The sequence below is a fragment of the Eutrigla gurnardus genome (genome assembly GCF_963514095.1).
Source record: "Eutrigla gurnardus genome assembly, chromosome: 16".
NCBI classification, from domain to species: Eukaryota; Metazoa; Chordata; class Actinopteri; order Perciformes; family Triglidae; genus Eutrigla; species Eutrigla gurnardus.
This window is the reverse complement of record NC_139927.1, coordinates 13,086,012-13,110,929: the sequence shown is the minus strand read 5'-3', so window position 1 is coordinate 13,110,929 and position 24,918 is coordinate 13,086,012. Positions and strand designations below refer to the sequence as shown.

The following is a 24,918-nucleotide window of genomic DNA, read 5'->3' as shown; positions in this document are numbered from 1 at the left end:
GGACTAGGCTTGGCGGAACCTTCTGCTGGTACAGTTGTTTCCGACAGACGGACTTCTCTGAAACCCCCGCTAAAGTAAGCCTGATGTTTAGCCTGCCCCGGGGCAGGCTAGTTTGGTCGGATAAATTCCCATGGTTACTTAGCGGAGAGTCCCTCAAGTCACGTTGATGGAACGCAACTCTCGCTAAAGGTAGCGAGGCTTATCGAAATTAGCCCGGCTTTGCGCTTAGCGAGTTTGATGGAATACCCCTCTGTTGTAGTTTTGGGTTGTTTTGATCGCAATAGGAATCCACGACTAAACCGGTGTGAGTGTGATTTCCATCAGAAGTAGAGCTGATTTGCCTAAATCCAAAACCCTGCTCCAGGTGAGGCTCGATCTCACAACCTCGGCATCGCTCTGCAGTATACTGGCATATAAGTACCTCGCGCTAACCAATTGCGCCACTAGAGCAACCTTCCGTTAAGTAGGTGAAACTTTTACAAACTTCTGAAAAGATAGGAAAGATATACGACAACAAAATTAAGGAACAACCCTGTTCCTGTAAGACTTCCAGGCAGGTATTTAATGGTAGTTAATGATGCGCTCACATACGCTGTTAATGTTAGCATGTTGTATGCTAGTCAGGGCTGACCAACGCTATCCTATTGGCCAGTCTGCGTTTGAGAGGCGGGACTTGGGGAAGGATAAATTGGTGTTTCCACAAACTTAACTATTAAGACACCTGTTTGTGTCTCTTGATATTAGTGGACCTTTTATTGTCCTGTGGTCCCTCTGGCTCTGTCCTGGATGAATGACATGAAACTCATTATTTCCATCGCAGTCTAGAGACAGGAAAGGTGGGTGGTGAGGAGGATCTTGCAGCTAAGTGGTCTGCATCTAGATCACTTAAGGACCGGGACACCCACCAGTTTAAGAATCTAAAAACAAGCTGTATGGCTAAGATCTGACTCTGGACTATGTGAATGACTGCGGCTAGAAGAGCACTAGCAAAAATCTGAAAATCAGACTAAACCTGCTAAACTATTATCACACAAAATGTTATGTGAAAACAATATGATTCAGAAATTCACCTCCTATATTTTACAGTTATTGGCCCAAAGCCACTGAGAAATTCAAAGGAATTTGCTGCATACTGAATATTTTTGTGATTTAAGAATGTGATTTTCTTTTCTGTCTAGCTACTAGAACTGTCTGAAAGGTTTTGGGTTAATTCTTTTCTAATATCTTTCACCTCCTTTACATCATCACATGAGAAATGTGCGATCAACAGACTCTCTGTTTCAACTCGCTCTGCCTCTGTATCACTGAGGTCAAGCTATTCCGGCTCCATTGTTTCTCCCAGAGGCGAGATTACGCGATGTTTATTTTGACATTGCCATGGAGAAACACAAAAATGGCACTGATTAGAGGAACATTCAAATAGCACTTGAAGGGGGGAACATGTCAACCTTCAGTGTTTCCGAACACATCATATAATGTCAGGGACACTGACTGGTCTCAGGGTTACTTTAAAGTGGCAGTCTGTAACATTTTCATCCATTAAATTGTCTTTTAAGTTACAATCTATCAAAGAGTGAGTTAAAACAATGGTGATTGATCACATGACCCACTAATGAAAGTGCTTACTTGTTGCTTTGCCCCGAAATAGGATCTCCGTGTCTGTAGCGACATTCCCGCGCAAAATTCTAAATTAGTGACGCTTTTTTCGTCAGTCAGCAGCGGTTGGTCTGCCCAGGTGGAGCCACAACGGAGGTATGCTGCGTTTCATTGTAAGTGGAAATCGTTAACTTCCAACTGCTGAGTCAGGCTCCCTCTAGTGTAAAGTGGTACATTTCATTACTGCTGACTCACAATGGAGGATCAACAACTAGAGAAAGAAGACCATTCAACTTCCACTCCCAAGAAAAAGAAACAAAGAACTAATGGAAGTGAAGAAGGGCAAGTAATCAAGAGGCAAAGTGACCGAAGGAAAGCGACGGACCTCCTTTCATTGTGGAGCATTTGAAGGCATCACGCAGATGAGAGACAGTCGACACTGTACGGTGAGGGAGAGTAGGTCCCAGAGGCCTGCAGTTCCATCTATCGCCAAAGAGGCCGCTAGAAGCAACAGATCTCAAATCTTACGAACTGCCACTTTAAAAACCTTATTCCAAGTTTTTAAATACATTTGATTATTTCCATAACCAAAATGAAACACAAAAGGAAAACATGAAAAAAATGTTTTGAATGAGGAAATCATTTTCCAGACAAATAAATAAATATATGCTTTTCTGGCATGTGATTATGAGTTTTTGTTTGTTGAGTTCCATATCAATGTTTTGAATCCACAAATAAGCTCACTGAGTCAGGTCATGTCACATTGATAATATCCTGGAACGTTTAATCAGATCACAACAAAGCAATGTACGTGTGTCGGCTGGAAACATCTTCATTCCCTTAGATTTAAAAATGATTGGCCGTATTTACATTAATTACCAGTGTGGTAAAACATTAAAGTATCAGACTTCAAATACAGTATAAGAGTACAAAAGTAAAACGGATTTTGTTTCAGACCATATTAACGATTACAGCGCTCTTGGGTGTGATAGCGATTTTCACAGATTACTCCCCCCGTGATGGCCATAAAGCTCTTTGCAGATATTTACATTCAGGATTCTGCTGCAGTCGGGGCTGGAGCTTTCTCAGGAGACGCCCCGCAGAGGAGGTGGAATTGGTCGGATGCCAAAAGGGAGCTGCATGGTCACTTCTTAAGTCATTCAGCACAGTATATTGAATCAGCAGCGCAAATGTGCAACATTTTGACACCTATTGGTACGTGAAAAAACGTGAATAACAGTTAATTAGTTACTTTAAAGAATTACATTTGGAAATCATCCCACCTGCTCTGGAACAGTATGCCGTTTTGAACCTAAACCTGTCAATATTTTCACAAATATATATTTATATCGTCTTCATAACCACACAACATGAAACACAATTAAACTTGCCCAATTAAACAAATTCCTGAAGACCTGTGTCTATTTTTCTGTCACAGAAAAGCAACTTTTTTGTTTTTGTGTTTTGTGTTTGCAACCTCTGCTTCTTCTTCCACTCGAGGGATAATAGTTGATGGAATTTATTTTTGCAACATTTCAAATGTTTGCTTCAGATTCTCTTTGCGATTGACCAGGAACACGGCTGCCATCGAAATCCTTGATTCACGATACCTGAGCAGTGATTGTCCTTTTCTGCTGGTGTTTATGAGGACCTCAGTAGCAGCAGTAGGGATATCACTGTGCCAAAAAAAGATGAATTAATCAGGACTGTGGTGTTGGGTCACAGACATTCCACTACATAGTTTCCAAGTGTGAGGAAAGTTAGCATAGTCCAAAGAGTCAAAATGCTTTCAAGAAAAACTGAATGAAAACAGTTGAACGTAAAAACGACGAAGTGTTGTCCTTCTCTGAAAGTCGTTAAAGATCATCTGGGGGAGGGAAATAACAAGCTCTTGTTCCAAAAGCTGTAAAATGTGTTGCTCAAAACCAGGTCCAACGCCAGCGGCAATTTCTGATTGATTTGATTTGTTTCTGTGTGAAAGTTCAAAGCCTTATTAGAGCCACTCCACCCTATATTCACTAATGAATTTCCTCAGGAATGTAACACCGAGGAGCCCAACAGCACGCTGACAACTTAATGGCAAAAGATGTTGACAGAGTTTAATGCACATCACTCTTCAGCAACAACAACTTTGTTTCATAAACCACAATCTTATTGAGGCCAGATGTACCTCAGGGAGTTCTGTATGGCGTCTCATTATCACGCTTTTATGACATTAATGTGCATACAGTAAATGTAAGAAAGATGCAAAACACTTGCTGTTCAACAAACTGCTATGATAACTAACTGGCTTTTCTTCTACTTCTTCCAAACAACTGGAAAATGTGGGATGCTTCACTTAGTGTTTAGTCTCTGAAAAGACTAACCAAACAACAACAAATATGTAATCATTAAACAGACCGCAACATCCAGCTGAAGAGGATTTTACAAATGTGGAAAGTTATCCCGGCTCCATCCTTTTCCCCTCCGTCTGAACGACGTTAAAGTAAACAGTAGAAAGATGCCGAGCGTTTTCTGGGTTGACACCCGCGCTGTGTCACTGTAGTGTTTTCCTGAGATGATTGAGGAGGCATACATCAATCTGGAGATGGCCTGAGGGAGGAGAGTCTCTCCTGACCAGTATCTGTTGTTTTTTACCCCATGTTTTTGCTCTCCTCTCAGCAGCTGGCCACACAGTCGTCTTCTCGTTCTGGTGCAAGAAGTCTGACATGAAATAACGTCCGCCGGCTCCACTCGTCATAATGCCGAGTCTGACACACTGAACCCGTGACCTCGAGGGAGGTGAGACCGCCGTGCAGAAATGTTGAGGTGGAACGAAAAAGGCAGGGAATGAGACAGGTGATGATGTTTGTCAGAGCATTACTGTGTCAGGACTGACTGATCACAGAGGGATTCTGATGCATTCTTTATGAAGGTTGTTGCCAGACCCGATGATTCAAACAAGTCATATCAAAGATTTATGGCTTTTCTAAAAAAAAATAATGAGTGGTTTTGAAGACGTGTCACGTGAAAACATCGTGGTCAAGTGAGCGCTTGTAAAAGCAATGTATCAACAGACACGTCTCCTCGGGAGGGTTCACATGAAAGTAAATATACTACTGGCCTGACATGTTTTCAGCGACCCAGATATGTTCGGGAGTTTAAATCTGGATGGGTGACAACTGCACATGAACTCTGAAGTTCTGATCTGAGGCGTTCTATCCTCCGGAAAATGATGAAACAATTAAAAATATCTATCTATCTCCTCTAGTTAATCGCAAATCAATGAATCCAGCAATTGTTGTGAGAAAAACATTAGTACACAACTTTTGACTCCAACAGACAATCCCAAAAAAATCCCAATGTTATTTGATTTGCAATGGTATAAAAATGGAGAAAAGCAGTATTTTATCTGCCTGTCTGTATGCAGAAGTGTTATAAATAGTTCATGTTGAGGGAAGTAGTGAGCACACGACTGGATAAATGAGACTTGGATTGTATTGATATAGCTTTGCTGTCGTTAAACGCTTCCTCCGTTTACTTCAAATTGTCGAGACTGATTTCCGTTTTCAGAGAGGAGTGTGAGGAAAACAACGTTTGTGTAATTGATATACAGTTGTTGTTTTCTGAGTCATGTATTCACTAAGTTTCAAACATAAAGACAGCACAGCATTCAGTAATCTTAACTTCAACGATTTATTTTCTAAACAGGACCAATAAGGACTTCTAGTGTTTACTGAATGTTATGTGTGCATGTCAACATCTCAACCCTATCTCTCTGAGATTCTGTCCTTTTTCCTGAAACAGCTCCCTGTGTGACCCTGAAGTCCGGCCCACTGCCTCCCTGTGTCCCGCTGTTGCTCGGCAACCTCGTCAACACAACCGCTGAATAATAGGCTGGTTTATATCAACTGTGGCTCAAAAGGAGGCGCGAAAAGAAATATTTCGCCAATCATTCATAACTTTTCCCGTAAAATATATTCTGGCATTTATTGGTGCGTTTTGCCAAAATCGGCAGTTGTTTATTTGGATGCTCGGTTTTAATGGACGTTGCTGTGATAGCATCGCAACACTGTTGATAATGTGAATGCTCAAGCAATGAATCAGTTTGATATTTCCTGTGGGATTTGTTTTATACAAACGCTAAACATGAAGATGTTATATCAAACTTCACTGACCCAGGATGAAGTCTGTGATGTGGTTTTAAGCTTCAGAAAAAGCAGTTTGGTAAAAATAAAAGAATCATCTCATCAATCAATGTATCCATTATTGCACTGTTGATGAGTTTGTAAAGCATTGATTTGTTTATGTATATGACACATGATTATGTTTATTGTCATATGTGTATATAAGTATATTTTGTATTTAAATATAGTCATAGGAGAGAAGCTTTTGGGGTTGAATGTGAATACGTGTTTAAACCAGAGCAAAACAACTTGTACATATGAAAAATGTGAAGGGAATCTGAATGGTCACTTAGAATGGAGCATTTGGTTTTGGCACTGAAAGAAGCTGAGGCAGCACCTGAGTAAGTAGACCGTAGAGGGTTCTGCTGAGACCCGCAGTAGCTCTGGAAGTCACAGAGTGGACCAACTGGCCAACGTGCCGTCAGGGGAAACTTCCTCTCCTTAAAAGTTGAGTATTTCTACATGACTTCAAGCTGTTTCCATACACTGTTGCACATTATCACAATGTGCTACCCCATTACCATCCTCCACGGGGAGTTTGGTCAATTCAATAAGCTTACAAGCCATTAAATAAGCCGGTGCACGTTTCTCTAAATGTTATGTTGGATTAATCCGTTTACCTGAAGCCTGGACGTTAGCCAGCATGACAGATTTGGTTTGATTTACAATGCTGTCTGGCAAGTCACTCGTTAGAAAGAATAGCTGCTTCTGAAAGTCTGTGAATTTTTTTTAAAAAAGTGACATTTCAGAGTTCTGCATTTCTGCAGCTGAATAAGTCTGAAAATGACACGTTTTGGAATCCGTGGAGCAGCTAAGGTCAGAGGATGGAATACAAATAGGGACGCTTTAGGGAAACACTGGAATGAATGTCTGCATGACGTTCTAACATCTGTTTTGTCAGAAGGATTTAGTAAACAAAGGATTTCTCCCTCTGAGACCAAACACACTAAGAGGTTCTCAGCATCAGAAACCTGCCTCACAGAAGCCTGTATACATCATAGATGCATACTAACCCTAACTAGGGATAACCCTTACTAGAGTTAACCCTAACCCTAACTAGGGATAACCCTTACTAGAGTTAACCCTAACCCTTACTAGGGATAACCCTAACTAGGGTTCCTTAACTCACCTTACTTTAAGTCATCAGAAGTTAAAGGAAAAAGCCTGAAATTATGTTTACTAAAGATGTCCTTTAGTGTTGTGAATCATTTCCGGCATGAGTCAAGACCAAACAAACACCACGTACACAATCAGTGCATGACATTGACATTGTTCACATCCTGCCCCCCCCCCCCAACAGCCAATTCCAACCAGACTATGATCGTTATCTCATCTTAATTATTTGCCCCTGAGAGCAAAATGCCAAACAAACATGAATGAATGTACATGTTTTGCGTCCCGGAGCTTCAGGACCAAAAAAACCCCTGCATCGTTTACTTTGGACCATTTGTTGGGAGTGACTGCTGGGACACTAATGTCTCACAACGAGCGGCTCCTGAGTGAGCAGGTGGTCAGAGGATCCATTGAACCGTCAGTTGTTCACTCATGCGCTAAACAGTTGCTGAAAGATGTGTGCTCACTCGGGGCTTCTTAACCTGGTGGTTGTGGCCCTCGGGGGTGGAGGTCACATACAGGTCAGAGGAAAGGTTGCTCAAAAGTCATGCTTTGTTTTAAAAAAAGTGTGGTCAAATTAATTAACATGAAATTATTTCTCCATAGCCAAGGAACCGGGCAGTGATGGTTGATATGATTACTTTGATTCATAGCATATCAGAAAAATTGAATGAAATTACCAAATTAAGTAAAATATTGCAAAAATAAAAAGAACCGAGGATGAAAGTGGTGCCTGAACGTGACGTGAACTTTTCTCTGAGGGCCTGGGGCCCCTACAATGATCTCAGTCATCAAGCTAGAAGCATCAACATCAGTCTGGCTTCATTACATGCTGCATATGCGGCATGTGACAGATTTGACTGTAACACAACTGAGGCGCAGTGCATATCCTTCAGTAAAACCATTACACCTGATGTAAACAAGCCGAGCGTGTTGGGATGACTAGATAGCACCTTGCCGGGGTGGGGATCGCCCGTACCTGCAAGGATTGTGCAAACAAGCCCTCACTTTGCATGTCCCTGCCAGGTCCTGATCCACGCCCGTTCTCCAGAACATCTAATTGTCTGTTACCTGAATTTGGCAGTGCAGGTCTGGACCGATCCCTTCCCTTTTGTCCATGGCCCCGTGACTCTGTTTCAACATTGCACTTCTCTTTCTTTTTTTAAAACCTCTCCCTAGAAAAGAGCTTCGGGGACGTAACAACATTTCTAAGTTGTGCAGGAAAGTTGTTCCTAAACAAGACCACGTAACCGTGCTGCTTCTGAACGTGACAGGCCTTTCATACGGAGTCTATCAGAATCGGTCCTTGTGGAAACATCCTCGAGGAGCACCAGCTTGCTTTCGCTGGTGACGCAGGACAAGGAGGGCTATTGTAGAGCCTCTCGTTGTGTTGAGTGAGCCGAGAGGCAATCAGCGTGATTTCTGTCCAGCTCCCGGACAGATTAACAGACAGGGAATATGGAACAAGGCTCCCGGGATATTTAGGTACGCTAAGGAGGCATGTCAGGAATGTGGACATGGCAGATGACCTCTCTATATCTCCAAATAAGGCCGTCTGACAGTTGTTTATTGCCGCTTTTGCCCAGGTCACCGCCGTTTGTGTGTGTTTACCGGAGGAATGTGTGTGGAGCCGTAAAGGACGATGCGCTGTTTAAAATTCCCCCCAAAATGATGTCTATGGTAACAGAGACATCGTGTTATTAAACTGCTGCACATGACACATGTGGGAGAGAGTGTGTGTGTGTGTGTGTGTGTGTGTGTGTGTGTGTGTGTGTGTGTGTGTGTGTGTGTGTGCGTGTGTGTGTGTGTGTGTGTGTGTGTGTGTGTGTTTGTGGGTGGTATCAATTATATGCCAGAGGATGTGATTTTCCACTGGTGGTAATAGAATGATATCATGGTCAAAATTGCTATTGATGTGTCATCAAACAAGTGCAGAGAATGTCAAAGCGAAGTCAATTACTTTATATAGATGCATTTATCTATTATGAACAGGGAGACCAATTGACATCATTGTGATACGCAGTTGATTGAGTCATTTTCATACCTGCGTACAATGTTTTGCACGCTCGTGGGACCTTTCCCGAAGGAGGAACCAGACTTGCGGAGGAGGACCCCCATTCTTTTGGGCTGGGTCGCTTGGAATTTGGATGTCATTTCACTGAATTACTATATTTAAGACTCCTGTTAAAAGGAAGAAAAGAGCTCAGATTTCTCTTAACTGTCCAATCAGAATATTTCATCTCCTTCTTGATAGATTTAATACAGAACATAATTTAGTAATTAGTCGACTTGATTAAAAGGAGCGTATGTCTCTATTTTTTATTATTATGATTAATGACATTTTAAAGTTCCCACACTGCATTGAGAGTAACCACATTGGTTACAAGCATTATTTTAGTTGTAAACAGCTGGTCAACAGCTGTGACATCGTTAATGGTCAAGACAGGCCTCTGGGTAAATTTGCCAAATTTGGGGGAAAACAATTTCAGTGAAAGCTCCGTTAGAATTAAATAGAATCTGCAGTTACGCTCTCAGCAGCAATTATATCAGATGATTCAGAATGCCCAATGTCTTTTTTCTCCAACTCGCTGAGCTCAGGAATGCAAATTACATTGTCCATGGAAGCCCATGAAAAGAAGCTGGCACACCGTGACCTCCTAATAGGCTGAAGATGGAACTGGATCCAGTGTACATTCCTAGACACTATTAGATATTTAGAAATCACTGAATGGCTGAGCCTGTGGCAACCGATGTCTTTTCTCCCCCGGCTAATGGTCCTGGCTCGGCCCCCGTCATGTCATGGGTGAACACTCCAATGAGTAGTTTATTAGGACCCGGTGGGAGCGCGGGGGGGGGGGGGGGCAATGAAAGAGACGCTCAGGTGGTCATCTGCGGGCCTGCATCGCCCGGAAAATGGATTTTGAAGCGCAAGAATGCATCATATCTAATTGCAAAGTGCAAACGGTCACCTCATTGTTCAGAATTGTAAACCGAAACGGACCAAAAAAGCGACATACATACACTAGCAAGTGTGTTTGCATTAAGTAGCTATCCTTTTTAACAAGAGCAAAGGGTTTCTTTTTTTCTTTTCTGCTGACAAGTGATTGTCTACGGGCATAATTTGACCATTGAAGCTCCGCGTTTGTGTGCTTTGTGCTGGTTAATTGCCGTAAAGAAGCAGAGGGTTGGAACTGTGTGTGTGTGTGAGTGTCTCTGTCTGGGTGTTGGTCATGGAGCAATAACACCAGTAATCTCCCATGGGAGTGTGTGACCTCAGGCAGAGTCTCACCCAGCTGAACAACAAACACACACTTCAGCACCTGTGTACATGTCGAGGGTTCACTCCGCTGTAGGTCGGCAAATAACCATTATTTTCAATACCGACGCATCTGCCAATTATTCTCCTGAGTCACTGATCCATTAGGTGGAAAGTTTCCCTCGCGATGACACGGCGCCCCATGTGTGAAAAGCAGCAGCTTACAGCGGCGGCACATACAGTCACAATTTGCGATTCGCCGTATTAATCACAATAATTATCGAAATACGCGGAACTTTTTCCCATGTTCACAGGATCTCTGATGATGGAGCAGAGAGAGTGTAAGTGCTGAGTTCATTCCATACTGTAAATATCAGCTTCTGACCGGGGGAAATTCCTCACGTCATCTTCTTAGGCGTAATTGCAAGTAGGGCGTGGGAATAACATAACACGGCTATGAAGTCTTCCGTCTGGCCTTCAATGAACCCGGATTCAGAGGAAACAGTGCAACAGCTGATGGTTGCATTCCTCTTGTTTATTCTGTCCTCTCCTCATTGCTCCTCTCCTGTTTCACTTCCTTTTGCATCTCCCCCCTTCATTTCCTCCCCATTCATTATTCTCCTTGTGTATTCGTTCCCTTCCTCATTTTTCCTCCCGTCCTTGTCGCCTCTTTCCTTTCCTTGTTACTTCCCTTCCTCTTTTGTCATTTCTTGTCCTCGTTTCACCCCGGCTCACTACTCCTCTCCTTTCCTTGTTTCTCATCTCCTCGGTCCTCCTTTCCCTTGTTTTTCATTGGCCCTTCTCGTCTCTCGTCTCGTTTATGTTCCCTCTCATCATCGCCCTGCTTCTTTCCTTGTTCCTCCTTTCTTTTCCTTGTTTGTCAATCCTTAACTCGCATCTCATTTCCTCTTTACCTTTATTTTTTCCTCCTTGCCTCTCCTTGTTTCTCCTGTCCTTCCTTCTTTGTTCCTCCACTCCTTATTCCTCTTTCCTTTTTATTTTATTTTGCTCTGCTCCTCCATTCCTTTTATGTCCATTTCCTTCTCATTTAAATTCTCCTCATCTTGATTCTCCTGTATTATCTCCTTTTTTCCCCTTGTTCCTCCTCTCCTCATTTCCCTATTTATCCTAACCTTTCGGTTCTCTCTTCTCCCTTATATCACTCTTCCACAACACTTCTCCTCTCCTGTGTTCGGTTACATAGCAAAACCAGGAAAGAAAGGTAAAGAGAGGAAGATGTGTGATGCATCTACACACCAGCAGTCTTCCCTCACAACAGTGCTTTCTTCCTTCACAACAACAACCCAAACACCAACCCAAAAAGAGCTTTAACAAGCTCCCAAATTATGCATTGCTCAAACACGACTGGGCTCATTTGCTCTCTCAGGTTAACGCCTTCCCAAACCCACAAAAAAAAATTGTTATTGTCTGATATTTTTTAGGTTATGTTATTATAGACAACTGTCCTGCCACCTGAGGCAAAGTGTGTCCCACACAGGCTGAGACAAGCCACCTACAGTCTCCATCAGGGGTCCTGATCTGAGACAGAGACTCACAGGCACCAGAAGAGTCAGCTCAGCTCTGACCTCAGGACCCCTCAGGGTAGAGCTTCTGCCCCCAGACGTCTAAACCAGCTCACGGGGACCCCAGACAGTACACATTTCTGTTAAACTCACAGCTCTGAAACCTGTCACATTATATCTGCATGTGTCTGACTCATCAAGTAGAGCCAGAAGGAGCTTCATTTTCTCTGGTGTATCGTCATTAGGTGGTCAAAACACTGGCTGTTACATACTTTTCTAATGCTTTGCCAGAGGACAATAAATAGGAATTAAAGCTGTGATTCAGAAAATAATTTCATGTCAATCTGGTAAAAATCATGAACACTGATTTTCTTAGCTCAGTCAGTGTTTAGATTGGTTTGGTTTAGATGATCCCGCACATTAAATTTGAAACAACAGCACAGAGTCCAATCTGATGTCTGAGGATGATTTGCCTTCACTGAAGTGCTCTATGATGACTTACTAATACTGGCATATACATGCTAATTGATGAAAATTCCTCTTGATACAGGGTGGGACAGAGCAGGCACCTCTGCTGTACACTACCTGCATCTGTGTGAAATCAGGTAGTCTGATGACGTGAGGGCCAAAAGTGGCCTAAACATTTTAACGTTCTGCTTAAAAGGAGCTTTATGCCTCTTTATATATCAAATTTGCAATTTTCTTTATGTTTGAATGCATCTGAGAGTTTTATTTATGCATTTGCTTATGCATTACTATGCTTCATTTCCACTGTTTTGTGAATTTTGTTTCTTCTTCTTTGGCAGAAATTGACACATAGTCATGTTATGGAGGCTATCCTACCATGTTAACACTCAAAATAGAATGGTGGAATATCTCCCCCCTCCACGTTTTTCTTTTGTTTTTGCACAAAAACTCAACAGAAGTGAAGATGTGAATGTCAGTTCAGGTGTGCTGCAGCTCTAACTGCCTCAGGCACTTCTCTGCTGAACTCACATCAGCTCCTAGCGGTTGGAGCTGGAACTGCAGCAGGATGAGGCTAATACTGAAGAGTAAACTATATATATATATATATATATATATATATATATATATATATATATATATATATATATAGCTGATAGACTTCGTAAAGGAACATGTCGGCATGAATTCCATCAAATTAAATAATGTTAAACAAATAAATACCTAAAATAAGTTGCAGATGTGCATGATCGGCCACAGGCATAATGCATTATAATATTATTATTATATTATATTATTATAATAATAATAATATTGCCCTTGTGGAAAAGCACAGGAGGAATTTCGCATTTCTTTTTTGTATTCCTTTCCACACTTGTGGAGGTATACGAATAGTTTGCATTGTGTATTATGGGAAAGTCTAAGGTGGAAATGCTGCTGAAGGCTGATGGATGAACGCTGTGAGAGGAAACACTGGTCCATTAAAAGTCTGAGTGCATGTCCCCCAGTGGAAATCTCTCTCTCCCTCTCTCCCTCTCTCTCTAAGAGGATAAGCTCGTCCCTTTTTCTCCCTTCACCGTGATTGGACGAGGCCACTTCTTAGGAATGGCATCAAACTATTTAAATAGCACGTTGTCCCCCCTCGGCTTAAAAGCAAGTTTTTTAGCGGCCGATACCAGCAAAGTATTTCATCAAGAAAAAGAAAAAGAAAAACACGCAAGATTTCATTATTTCCTTTCGTTGCACGGTGGATTTTTTATTTTATTTGAAATAATAATTCACCGTAAATTCATTCCTGGGGATTACTGCTGGATTTCTACATATTTTTTGCGGGATTTTATTAATTTTGCTCTGCTGTTTTCGTTAAGCAGGTGAGTGAGCCGATATTCTGAGGAATGTGACTATTTCTGCAGCTTTACTGGGGTTAATTGTTGACTATATTCATTATGTATTTGTTTCCAACCTGTTGTGCACTGACTGTCTGGCATTGACATTGCTGATATAAATGATTAGATGTTTTTGTGTCGTTATGTGTTGTCACACAGAGGCAGCAGGTTGGTGCTTCACCATGAAGTTGACAGGAATATTTTTGCTACTGATGCTTTGGAGCAGCGAGAGCGCGCGAGTCGCAGGTGAGTTTGACTTCAATTTGAACTTTTCAGACAGGGATTTAGGATAATATTTATTTTCATATTCTGGTTTTGAAACTGAAAAAAACACACACCAGCGCACAGACAAAAGGCTGACTGCTTCTTATTATTCACCCGCAGAGAGTCGAGACGACAATAGCGTCTATGACTTGTTCGAGCTCGTCCAAGTCCCGAAGAAGAACCACGGGGTTACCCTGGTGAAAGGAGACGACCCGTACAGCCCCGCCTACAAGATCCTCAACCCGGACCTGATCCCCCCGGTCCCCGAGAGCGCCTTTCGGGACCTGATCGATTCCATTCACACCGAGAGGGGATTCCTCCTCCTGCTCAACTTCAAGCAGTTCAAGCGGACCAGGGGCAGCCTGCTGACCGTGGAGAAGAGCGACGGCTCCGGACCCGTGTTTGAGATAGTGTCCAACGGCAAGGCGAACACCCTGGACATCGTCTTCTCCACCGAGAACAAGCAGCAGGTGGTCTCCATCGAGGACGTGGACCTGGCCACGGGCCACTGGAAGAACATCACGCTGTTCGTGCAGGAGGACCGGGCGCAGCTGTACGCGGGATGCGAGGAGGTGAACACCGCCGAGCTGGACGTGCCCATCCAGAGCATCCTGACGCTGGGGACCCCCGGCAACGCGCAGCTCCGCATCGGCAAGGGGGCCGTGAAGGACAGGTTCATGGTGAGACACGGGAGATTCGTTTCTTCTTTAATTAGTCACATGTCTTTAACACGAAGAAGTTTTGTGTGAAACGCACATGCGTAATAATATCCGAATGCGTAAAGACGCACATATGGCACGGCTGAAATGCTTTGGGTGCAGCGAGAAGCGGTTTTATTTACTGATGCAGGTGCTGATAAGACATCGTTTGAATACCTAGCCTAAAGTGAGCATCGTTGCAGGGGGTCCTCCAAAACGTGCGGTTTGTGTTTGGAGCATCGCTGGATGCCATCCTCCGCAACAAAGGATGCCAAAGCAGTGAGTAATCAGACGTCTTGTGTGTTTACTCATCTGTTTCCTGTACTTCAAATTCCTTATCAAAGAATTGTGTATGCTCTTAATGTGCTTGCTGATTTCTCTATAAAGACCAGGCCAATCTGTTAACCACTTGTCACACAGGAATGTCAGCTAACAAATAACTCTGGGTGCTGTGGTCTCATGTTCTCTGGGCTGTGTAGTGTTATCTTATTATAATCCAAATTATTTACTGCAGGGTGTGTCGTTTTAACAACTATATCTTCTGGGTTGATTTATTGTGCCGCTCTTCTTTCAGCCATGACAACTGACTCCTTGATCCTGGAGAACCTCAACGGCTCCTCGGCCATCAGAACGGAGTACACCGGACACAAGACCAAAGGTAAACACTACCGGCAACACTGGCGTACTGGCTCACGTCTGTTCATTAAGACTCCAGGCTTTTCTTTCTACCTTCACTAATTCGTGACCTTCTTCTGTGTTTTTTTCTCCCCCCGGGTGAAGACCTGCAGATGGTCTGCGGCTTCTCCTGCGAGGACCTGGTCAGCATGTTTAAGGAGCTGAAGGGCCTCGGTGTTGTGGTCAAGGAGCTGTCCAATGAACTCCGCCAGCTGGTGAGGAGGAAACCCAGCAGACTGTCTGGTGGCACAGTGACACAGAGACAGCCTGTCTGTCCGTCTGTCTGTCTGTCTGTCTGTCTGTCTGTCTGTCTGTCTGCCTTTGTGTGTGTTGGATGCGTTTGCTCTCTGTTACCATCACAACTTGTGTCCAGCTAAATAACTTCAGACACATGCTTCACATGCAATGTGTGGCGACTCGAACATAGTTAAAAATGAAAGCTGTTGATAATCAGAAATCTAGGAGCGTGTTGATGCTTTGAAGTAGCTGTGTGTACTCTGATTTTAAATTCAATGATGGCCTACACGAATATTGAAATCTGCATAAATATAAATTATTTTTCAAGGTAATGACTAACTCGGACCCAAATAATAATACTTTTCTCCCACACCTCCCTCCCAGACGGATGAGAACAAGCTGATTAAGACCCAGATTGGCATTCACAGTGGTGTCTGCCTCCACAACGGCATCGTGCACAAGAACAGAGACGAGTGGACCGTCGACGACTGCACCGAGTGCACATGTCAGGTGAGCTCTCCAGTCTGTATGTTGTCCTTTAAGTGTACACACACACACACACACACACACACACACACACACACACACACACAGGTCTGGTCAGTTATTAGTAGTGTAGAGGCCTGGCAGAAGACCAATTGCCTTTACTGTTGTAATGAGAGGTTTGTCTGACTGAAGTGTGGCTTAGAGGGACTCGACCAGACTTTAAGCGATGTATTGTAATTAAGATCAAGACCTTGGCTCTGGCAATAAGAAACCAGGGATGGGTTCAGGTGCAAAACACTTGGCAGGGAAGATTCCTGCATTTCACCGACAGGCTTTATTTCCTCTTCTATTTAGATGCTAACTGTCCCTAGTTTGTTTCCTTCCCTGTCAGTGATCAGATCCAGGAAGGAGAAACTTAGCATGCTTAGTTAAAAGGTCACACTGGCTCTACTTGCTTGGGGGCTCAGCGCCTAGTCCGGCACCACAGTAAAACCCACTTCCATTGTCAGGACTTTGGCCTCGTCCCCACCTTCCCCAGACCCAATGGGCCGGTGCTTGTAAATCTGTGTAAACTCAGATGCCGAGCAGAGAGTTTAATGAGTGGGTTGCACAGACATGGACTTAAACTACAACAGTACCAATTTTAAAAAGCTTTTACACATCAATCAACTCCACTTTAGTGGCACCATTCTCTAGTGTCTCAATTCCTATTGGAAATGGGGATGTAACCTAGCACCTGGGCATAAGTTGGAAAAAAATTGCAGAAACATTTGGGTGCTGTCCATATATTTGAGCATGTGTATAACAATGAATCTGATCCCTGCTTGTGCAGAACTCTGCTACCGTGTGTCGCAAGATCTCCTGCCCCCTGATCCCCTGTGCTAATGCTACTGTTCCTGATGGAGAGTGCTGCCCACGCTGTGGAACACGTAAGCATTTCTGTCCAACTCATTGTTAGAACCTGCGTAGCTGTAATTCAATAACACTGCCCCATTCACAGAGAGCCGTTTCTATGTTATTCGCCGTAATGTAAAGGTTTCTATACAAAAATAAACATGCTTACTTTAGTGACGATTCGACTGCAATAACATCCGAGCAAATGAAAGGGTGCTTATGTTTGGAACATTGGCGCCTTGTGCTCCGAAATATCTCTGAAATGGCTGTAATTTGCCAAATTGGTTAAAGTGGGACGGAAAATCGGTTGGCTGTTTAGCGAAGCCATCTTCTACATGAAAAGTGACATGTTCCTCATACCTGTGCAGGCTTCGCTTAAAGCTAAATAAACAAGGGGAGCCGCGTGCGTCCAGACCTCAGCCACTTGTTGAAGTCATTACCCAGGGCCGTGTTTGCAAAATCTGTTTCCTCTTTAGGAAAACGTAAGCCGATGGGGCATCCCTGTGTATCTTGAGGACAGTGGCGTTTTCTCTCTCTGCCCTCCCGCTCAACAGACGGCCTTCTATCTGTCCAAGTCCCAGCTAATTCCACACTATTAGCCCCCCACTTTAAGAGCTTTCCCTCCTCATTTAGGCTTGGGGGTGTATGTGTGTGTGTGTGGGGGGGGGGGGGGGGATGCTGCCACGCTGGAATAGCTCTTTTATTGTCCCTCTCTTCCCCTCTCTCTCCTGCTCAGCGAGCGACTCTGCAGAAGACGGCTGGTCGCCGTGGTCTGAATGGACCCATTGTTCCGTGTCATGTGGGCGGGGCATCCAGCAGCGCGGGCGCTCCTGCGACCGTATCAATAACAACTGCGAGGGCACCTCTGTGCAGACCCGCGACTGCTACCTCCAGGAGTGTGACAAACGATGTGAGTTAACGCAGCATACTCTCACCCACACCAGCTGAACACAAAGAAGCAGACGGTGTTAAGCCGCCGGCCTAATTTGCATGCATGCGATGAAAGAGCGGTGCGTCGCTTTGCCTCCCGATAGATGACCTCTGCCCTTTCTTTTGCGGCCTTCAGTCAAGCAGGACGGTAACTGGAGCCATTGGTCACCCTGGTCGTCCTGCTCCGTCACCTGTGGGGCTGGTGTCATAACCCGTATCCGCCTCTGTAACTCTCCCACCCCTCAGCTCGGAGGCAAGGACTGCGATGGAGAGGGCCGCCAAACCAAGCAGTGTCAGAAACCTTCATGTCCCAGTAAGTCCCACCATCTGATATTGCATTTTTGTGTTGTACACACCAAGGATAGAAAATGTATGTTCTCTTCTCATCTCCCTTAGTCAATGGCAACTGGGGACCCTGGTCACCATGGGATACCTGCACTCTTACCTGTGGAGGTGGTGTCCAGACACGTAAACGCATGTGCAACGACCCGCCACCTAAATACGGAGGCAAAGAGTGTATCGGTAATGCCAAAGACTCCCAGATGTGCAACAAGAAATCCTGTCCAATTGGTGAGGCATTTAAATCACTTCTTAAATTTGAACTGCACGCACCTGTATCATTTTAAAAAATTATGTTTTTACTGTGTTTTTATGTATTATATTACTGTCGTTTTTATATTGTAATTTTAAATGATTTCGTTTTTTTTCTATACTGAGATCTTCTCTCGCAATGAGATCCTTACTGGAAAGGGATTCACGTGATGACGAAAGGTTACATCTGCATACCGCCATGGATGATAATGAGCCAATGTTGCTGTTTTCAGATGGCTGCCTGTCTAACCCCTGCTTTGCTGGAGCCAAGTGTACCAGTTTCCCCGATGGTTCCTGGAAGTGTGGAAAGTGTCCAGCTGGCTACACCGGCAACGGTGTCAAGTGCAAAGATGTTGATGAGGTGATTGATTTAGTCGGATACAGACGTGGTTTGATGCCTGTTTCAACATCTACCGAGTAGCTCAACGGTTGTTCTTTTCATCCTGAAAACAGTGCAAGGAGGTCCCAGATGCTTGCTTCGAGTTTAATGGCGTGCATCGCTGTGAGAACACAGATCCTGGCTACAACTGTCTGCCCTGCCCTCCTCGTTTCTCAGGACCCCAACCGTTTGGCAGAGGGGTGGAGCAGGCTGCTGCTAAGAAACAGGCAAGTGCTGTCTTTAACGCTAAAATTCAAAAGAGATAAAATCAAGTGGTAGAAATAAACTTGCATCTCCAGGACAGTACCATGCTCCTTTATTGTGTCTGTCTTTTCCAAGTAATAGGACTCTGGAATAATGACTATTCTAACTGTGCTATGCTTTCATTCAATCTCCAGGTGTGCACTCCTCGTAATCCCTGCCTCGATGGGAGCCACGACTGCAACAAAAACGCCCGCTGTAACTACCTTGGCCAATTTTCCGAACCCATGTACCGCTGTGAGTGCAAGCCGGGTTATGCTGGTAACGGCCACATCTGTGGAGAGGACACAGATCTGGATGGATGGCCCAACGCCGACTTGGTTTGCGTGGAGAATGCCACCTACCACTGCAAAAAGGTACATAGGGGCGAAACAGCGAGGCTGAGATGTGGTCCGCGAAGCAATGTTTCTTGTCATCTCTGACTGTCTGACTGTGTTGTCTGTTTTTCAGGACAACTGTCCCAACCTCCCCAACTCTGGGCAGGAAGATTACGATAAGGACGGCATTGGAGACGCTTGTGACAACGACGATGACAATGATGGCATTCCTGACGACCGGGTAAGTAAGACTCTCCAGATGTGGCTGTAGCACTGGACAGGGGGGTGCTTGTGCTTCTGCGATTTTTGCATTCGTCTTTCATGCTGTCTAATAACAAGACAGGTGGGGAGAGGGAAGGGGAGGGGAGGCTCAGCAGGAAAACAAATGTTTCTCCAAGGTCCGAGCCAAAAACCTCAAATTCCAGCGCTGAGGTACACCTCTGAAGGAGCTGCACTGTGTATTTGCTAATCTGTCCCACATTTGGGACAGGGCCTAAAAATAAACCACCTTTTCATCTCGCCTCACTCGTGTAAATACATCCACCAAGGCTCAGATGGCAAATGACAAGCTCTGCACCTGAAAACCTATCCTCAACTCTCTCTCTTTTCCTTTGCAGGACAACTGTCCATTCGTGTACAACCCCAGGCAGTACGACTACGACCGAGATGATGTGGGTGACCGCTGTGATAACTGCCCCTACAATAGTAACCCAGACCAAACGGACACGGACAACAACGGAGAGGGAGACGCCTGCGCCGTGGACATTGATGGAGATGGTGAGGAATAGAACGTTAACTAAAACAGTCCACCTTTATATCTGTGAGGTCATGCTTTGTAGCATTAACATTTTTCAGTGTAGCGGCTTTTTTAAATATCATGTGTTTCCATGAATTCCCCAGGCATCCTGAATGAGAAGGACAACTGCCCCCATGTGTACAATGTGGACCAGAGAGACACAGATCTGGACGGAGTGGGAGACATGTGCGATAACTGCCCTCTGGAACATAATCCTGATCAGGTGTGTGGACGCACACACACACACACACACACACAAACGCACACACACAGCCCTTTCCCATTTCCTTCCACCTCACCCACCAACAATAATCCACATTCAGCTGTGGCTCAGCATATATCTGTCTTTCAATTGAGACAGAGCCTCAGTGATTAGCCCTGTGTAGCTGTCTAAGCTTTCATCACGCCATGTAAACTGTGGAGTAAATCCTGTATGCAGCTCAAGGGCACATCAGTTCAATAAGGCGTGGTGGGGGGCTAGGGGGCTTTTCAATGGCCCATTGACGTTAGCTGGCTAATGTGAGGGAAGAGGCCCGAGGCTGGATATTACTGAGGAATGGGCTGGCCCTCGGCTGTGTGCGTGCCCCGTCTGCACACCATGGGCCTGCTCAGTCCACCTGTGCTATGCTACATTGAGAAATAGGAATGTGTTCAACAACAGGACTCAGGAAAAGGATTGTGTGTGTGTGTGTGGGGGGGGGGGAGAAGGAGGGGCGAGTCCAAAATCTACACCGATGTGGTCTTAAAAGAGTGGATAAAGAATGATTTGCACACTGCAATTAAAGTCCAAAAGAGACAAGTCCAGGCACGGAGGCAGCAATGTTACATGCTGTTCCAAAGACTACAAAAACAGTGCAACTCTTCAAAAGTTTTGGTCTCATTGAGATCTTTGACAGAAGAATTACGGTTCAACACAGTTACCCAAATCCTCACATCCCACTGCAGCTCCCACCCTTCATCTTCTCCCATTCATACCCCATTGCCCCTATTCTTTCTTATGGCCGCAGGGTGTGTCTAGTCCTGCCAAGTAGGGCTAGCATGACTTCTCCCGTCACTGCAGACGCTGCAGGTGCTCAACAAGGGAGAAGTCGTTTGATTTTCAGTAGCTAAAACCTGCTGTCAGATCTTGAACAAACTGAGCTTGGCGGCTTTACGAGCTGCAGAGTGATTGCAGCCTTAAGGAAAATCCTTAATGGAAGCAGGAGAGGAGAAATGACAGAACAATGGCAGCGGGAAACGCTGATGATGTGAGCGTGCTAAGACTTCATGTACCTTTGCAGGTGGATTCAGACGATGACCGGGTAGGAGACAAGTGTGACAGCAACCAGGACATCGATGAAGACGGACACCAGAACAACCTGGACAACTGCCCATACATCCCCAATGCCAACCAGGCTGACCATGACAAGGACGGCAAGGGAGATGCCTGTGACCATGACGACGACAATGACGGCATCCCTGATGACAAGGACAACTGCAGACTGGCCTTCAACCCTGATCAATTGGACTCTGATGGTGAGCCAAATTGGCCATGCTACAGCCCACAAGGAAACAGTATAGAGATCATCAAAACAACTTCATTATTAATGAATATGTCATTTGCATTATCCAGGTAATGGCCGTGGAGATGTTTGCAAAGATGACTTCGACCAAGACAACGTGCCCGACATCTACGACGTGTGCCCAGAGAACTTTGACATTAGCGAGACAGACTTCCGCAAGTTCCAGATGGTTCCTCTAGACCCGAAAGGCACCTCGCAGATTGATCCCAACTGGGTCGTCCGCCATCAGGGCAAAGAGCTGGTACAGACTGTCAACTGCGACCCCGGCATCGCTGTTGGTAAGTCAAAAAGAATTTGTCTCCTGAATGCTTTCGCCCAAAAGAGCATACGAATCCTGGCCTCTAACTTGCATTTTCCTTCAGGTTACCACGAGTTCAACTCTGTGGACTTCAGTGGGACCTTCTTCATCAACACAGAGAGGGACGATGACTACGCCGGCTTCGTGTTCGGCTACCAGTCCAGTTCCAGGTTCTATGTGGTGATGTGGAAGCAGATTACGCAGACATACTGGTCGAACAAACCCACCAAGGCCCAGGGCTACTCTGGCCTGTCCATCAAAATGGTCAACTCCACCACTGGCCCAGGAGAGCACCTCAGGAACGCCCTCTGGCACACGGGAAATACCCCGGGACAGGTGAGACATTATGTGGACTTTTGGAGGTCATGCCCCCCCAATGGATGATATGGGGATGTGAAAAAGTATAAACCTGTGGCTGTTTATTTCTGCTTGCTTTAGGTCCGCACTCTCTGGCACGACCCTAAGAACATTGGATGGAAAGACTTCACCGCCTACAGATGGCATCTGATCCACAGACCAAGAACGGGACTTATTAGGTGAGCAAGAGGATATAAGTTAGTCCACATAGAAAATCACTCTTCACATGGGTTTGACTCCGAAATCATAAGCTTTGGGCCTCCTTCATTCTTCCCTTTATTCCCACAGAGTTGTGATGTACGAGGGCAAGAAGATCATGGCGGATTCCGGTAGCATCTATGACAAGACGTATGCTGGCGGCAGGCTAGGTCTTTTTGTCTTCTCACAAGAGATGGTATACTTCTCAGACCTCAAGTATGAATGCAGAGGTAAGCTTTTCTACTCGGCAGAAAAAAATATTTGATGATCTGTTTTTAAAATCAAGGCCACATATCTAACTCCTTTTATTGTGTCTCCTTCTTTTAACAGATGTTTAAACGCACGGCGCAGGAAGCTCTGAGGAATGCACCTTTTTTTGTATAAAGTACTTATGAACTTATGTATTCTGATGCAAAGTCCAGGGACCGATTTATCTCCGCGACCCTTTCCCATGCGGCACGCACACTCGGACGAGGTGAAGGGCACGTCGTCAGCCTCAAGGGTAACTTGAAGCTGGTTCGGGGCAGAGGACCAACCGGTTGACTAACAGTTGAGGATCAGAGAGCTTCCTTCTCCTTCACCCTTAGCATCTACGTGAGCAGGGAGAGCTGGAGCCCTCTAGCTTTGCCAGTAGGACACAAACACCTTTCTATTCCAGTTCTGCCTGCTTTCTTGCTCTCTGAAAGACCTCATTCATCTCTGTGCAAGAACGGCTCCCCATAGACAACTACGCACTTCCATTTCTCTCTCTCTCTCTCTCTCTCTCTCTCTCTCCCTCTCTCTCGTGCCTTTCTACCTTACCTTCTGGATGGACATCCCAAAGAGAAAACTAAAAACTGATCAAATATTCCCTTTGCTATACCAGATCTGCCACGATGTAGATTCTGAATGACACAACTTTTGAGGACTCAGAGGATGAAGACAACAATAACATTTTTTTTTTTTTTGATGGTTGGAGTAGAGCGCGTTAGAAATAAGCAGAACATGATGTTGTGGATGTTTGTGGTCATGCATGTATTATATGTGGAAGACTGGAACAAGAAAGTGCTTCTACCCATCTACCTAAGAATCTCTGTGGAGAAGAGAAATCCGACGTTACATTTAGGTGAGCCATCCTCTGAAATTACAAAGGATCACAGGCTTCGTTGACGCTGGTGTCTGGTTAACTCTCAGGGTGAGATGGAAGCGACGACCTTCCCTTATTAAAACCAGTAAAACAAAAAAATGATTACATTTTACAGAAAATTGCTAAAGCCAGTGTTCCCTCCAAAATACTTCCCGTCTTACGATGCATCTCCCTCAGCTTCTGAGGAACTCAATTTGAAATTATGTAAATACGTGTAATTTATTGACTCTTGCCTACAGTGTAGGCAGCAAAAGAAATTAGAATTCTTTGAAAAAGTACACAAATATCACGGTGAAAACAGATCCAAAATGGAGATACATCCGGGTGATCATCTCCCGCTGTACAGAGTGAACTAGGTATCCTTCAGATAGGGCTATGGAGCATGATGTGTATGAGACGTGTGTGCCTTTTCTTCAGAGAGAGATGAAAAACAAAGAAACTCTTTGATGTACAAATATTACCTCATTGCTGTTGTATAATTTGATCTAACAATAAGACAACCGAGTGCTTTTTTTCATATTCCTTTGAAATGATGGACGTCTTAGTGCCACTGTAGCATGAGCTGTAAATAGTCACGTCATTTCATATCAAAAACAAGACAAGCTCCCAAATCCCGTGATCTACCCCAGTGAAAATAACAGTAAAATGGGAGATTTCCTTTTTTATATATATATAAATAATTTTGCTCTATCATGGATGTCCAATGCTGTTTTTAGCAGATAAATTATTGTTTTGTCTTAGCTGTTTGTGAAAGGTTGATTTGTGTGTGTAGATAAATGCTATTTAAATAATTTATCAGGATTTGTTGCCTCGCCAAAGGCCACACGTCCATCTGTATAAACGGTTTGCACACTGACGTGAGGATGTTTCTGTTCTTTATCGTTTTTACCTTCTTTTGTTTACTGTGTATCCATGTTACCATTATTTTTGTACAATTAGTTTTTTGCTTTTTGTCTGTAAACATTTTTCTTTAGTTGTACAAAGCGAAAGTGCCGTTTTTATCCATAGCGATTATTTTGTTACGTACTTCAAGACAATAAATAGTTGTTAAAATTCTTAAGCATGTCTGGGCTTTTTTTTTCTCCCCCAAGTTTTAAGTTTGTTTGTTTATCCGAGTCTAGGAGACTTGTTCAGGCGACGAAGGAATTATGTTTTTACATGAAACACAAACTGCTGGATGACTCAGACCAGATACTTCCAACCAGAGCACATCGTGGAGACAACTGGCTCTGGTTAGATCTACTGTTGGGCTCTACACTTGAACTTAAACAAAGTCAAGCCCATGGCCCAGTTCAAGCCTTTCTCCCATCTCTCTGTGATGAAGGCCACATGAGGAATGTGCCAC

The 24,918-nt window shown here is 44.3% G+C and overlaps 1 protein-coding gene across 1 annotated transcript; it reads left to right on the top strand.

The window, feature by feature from the left end:
* Window positions 1-13,281: 13,281 nt before the first annotated feature.
* On the top strand, window positions 13,282-24,633 carry thbs1b (thrombospondin 1b). Its single transcript, XM_084030863.1, has 23 exons — window positions 13,282-13,489; window positions 13,664-13,750; window positions 13,889-14,448; window positions 14,670-14,745; window positions 15,041-15,124; window positions 15,247-15,356; window positions 15,763-15,888; window positions 16,697-16,793; window positions 17,495-17,668; window positions 17,825-18,001; window positions 18,085-18,258; window positions 18,513-18,640; window positions 18,733-18,885; window positions 19,057-19,275; window positions 19,370-19,477; window positions 19,854-20,013; window positions 20,137-20,255; window positions 21,313-21,547; window positions 21,645-21,872; window positions 21,957-22,228; window positions 22,331-22,428; window positions 22,538-22,677; window positions 22,778-24,633. The coding sequence occupies exons 2-23, from the start codon at window positions 13,687-13,689 to the stop codon at window positions 22,783-22,785; spliced, it is 3,510 nt and encodes a 1,169-aa protein (XP_083886989.1). The 5' UTR covers window positions 13,282-13,489; window positions 13,664-13,686; the 3' UTR covers window positions 22,786-24,633.
* Window positions 24,634-24,918: the final 285 nt, after the last annotated feature.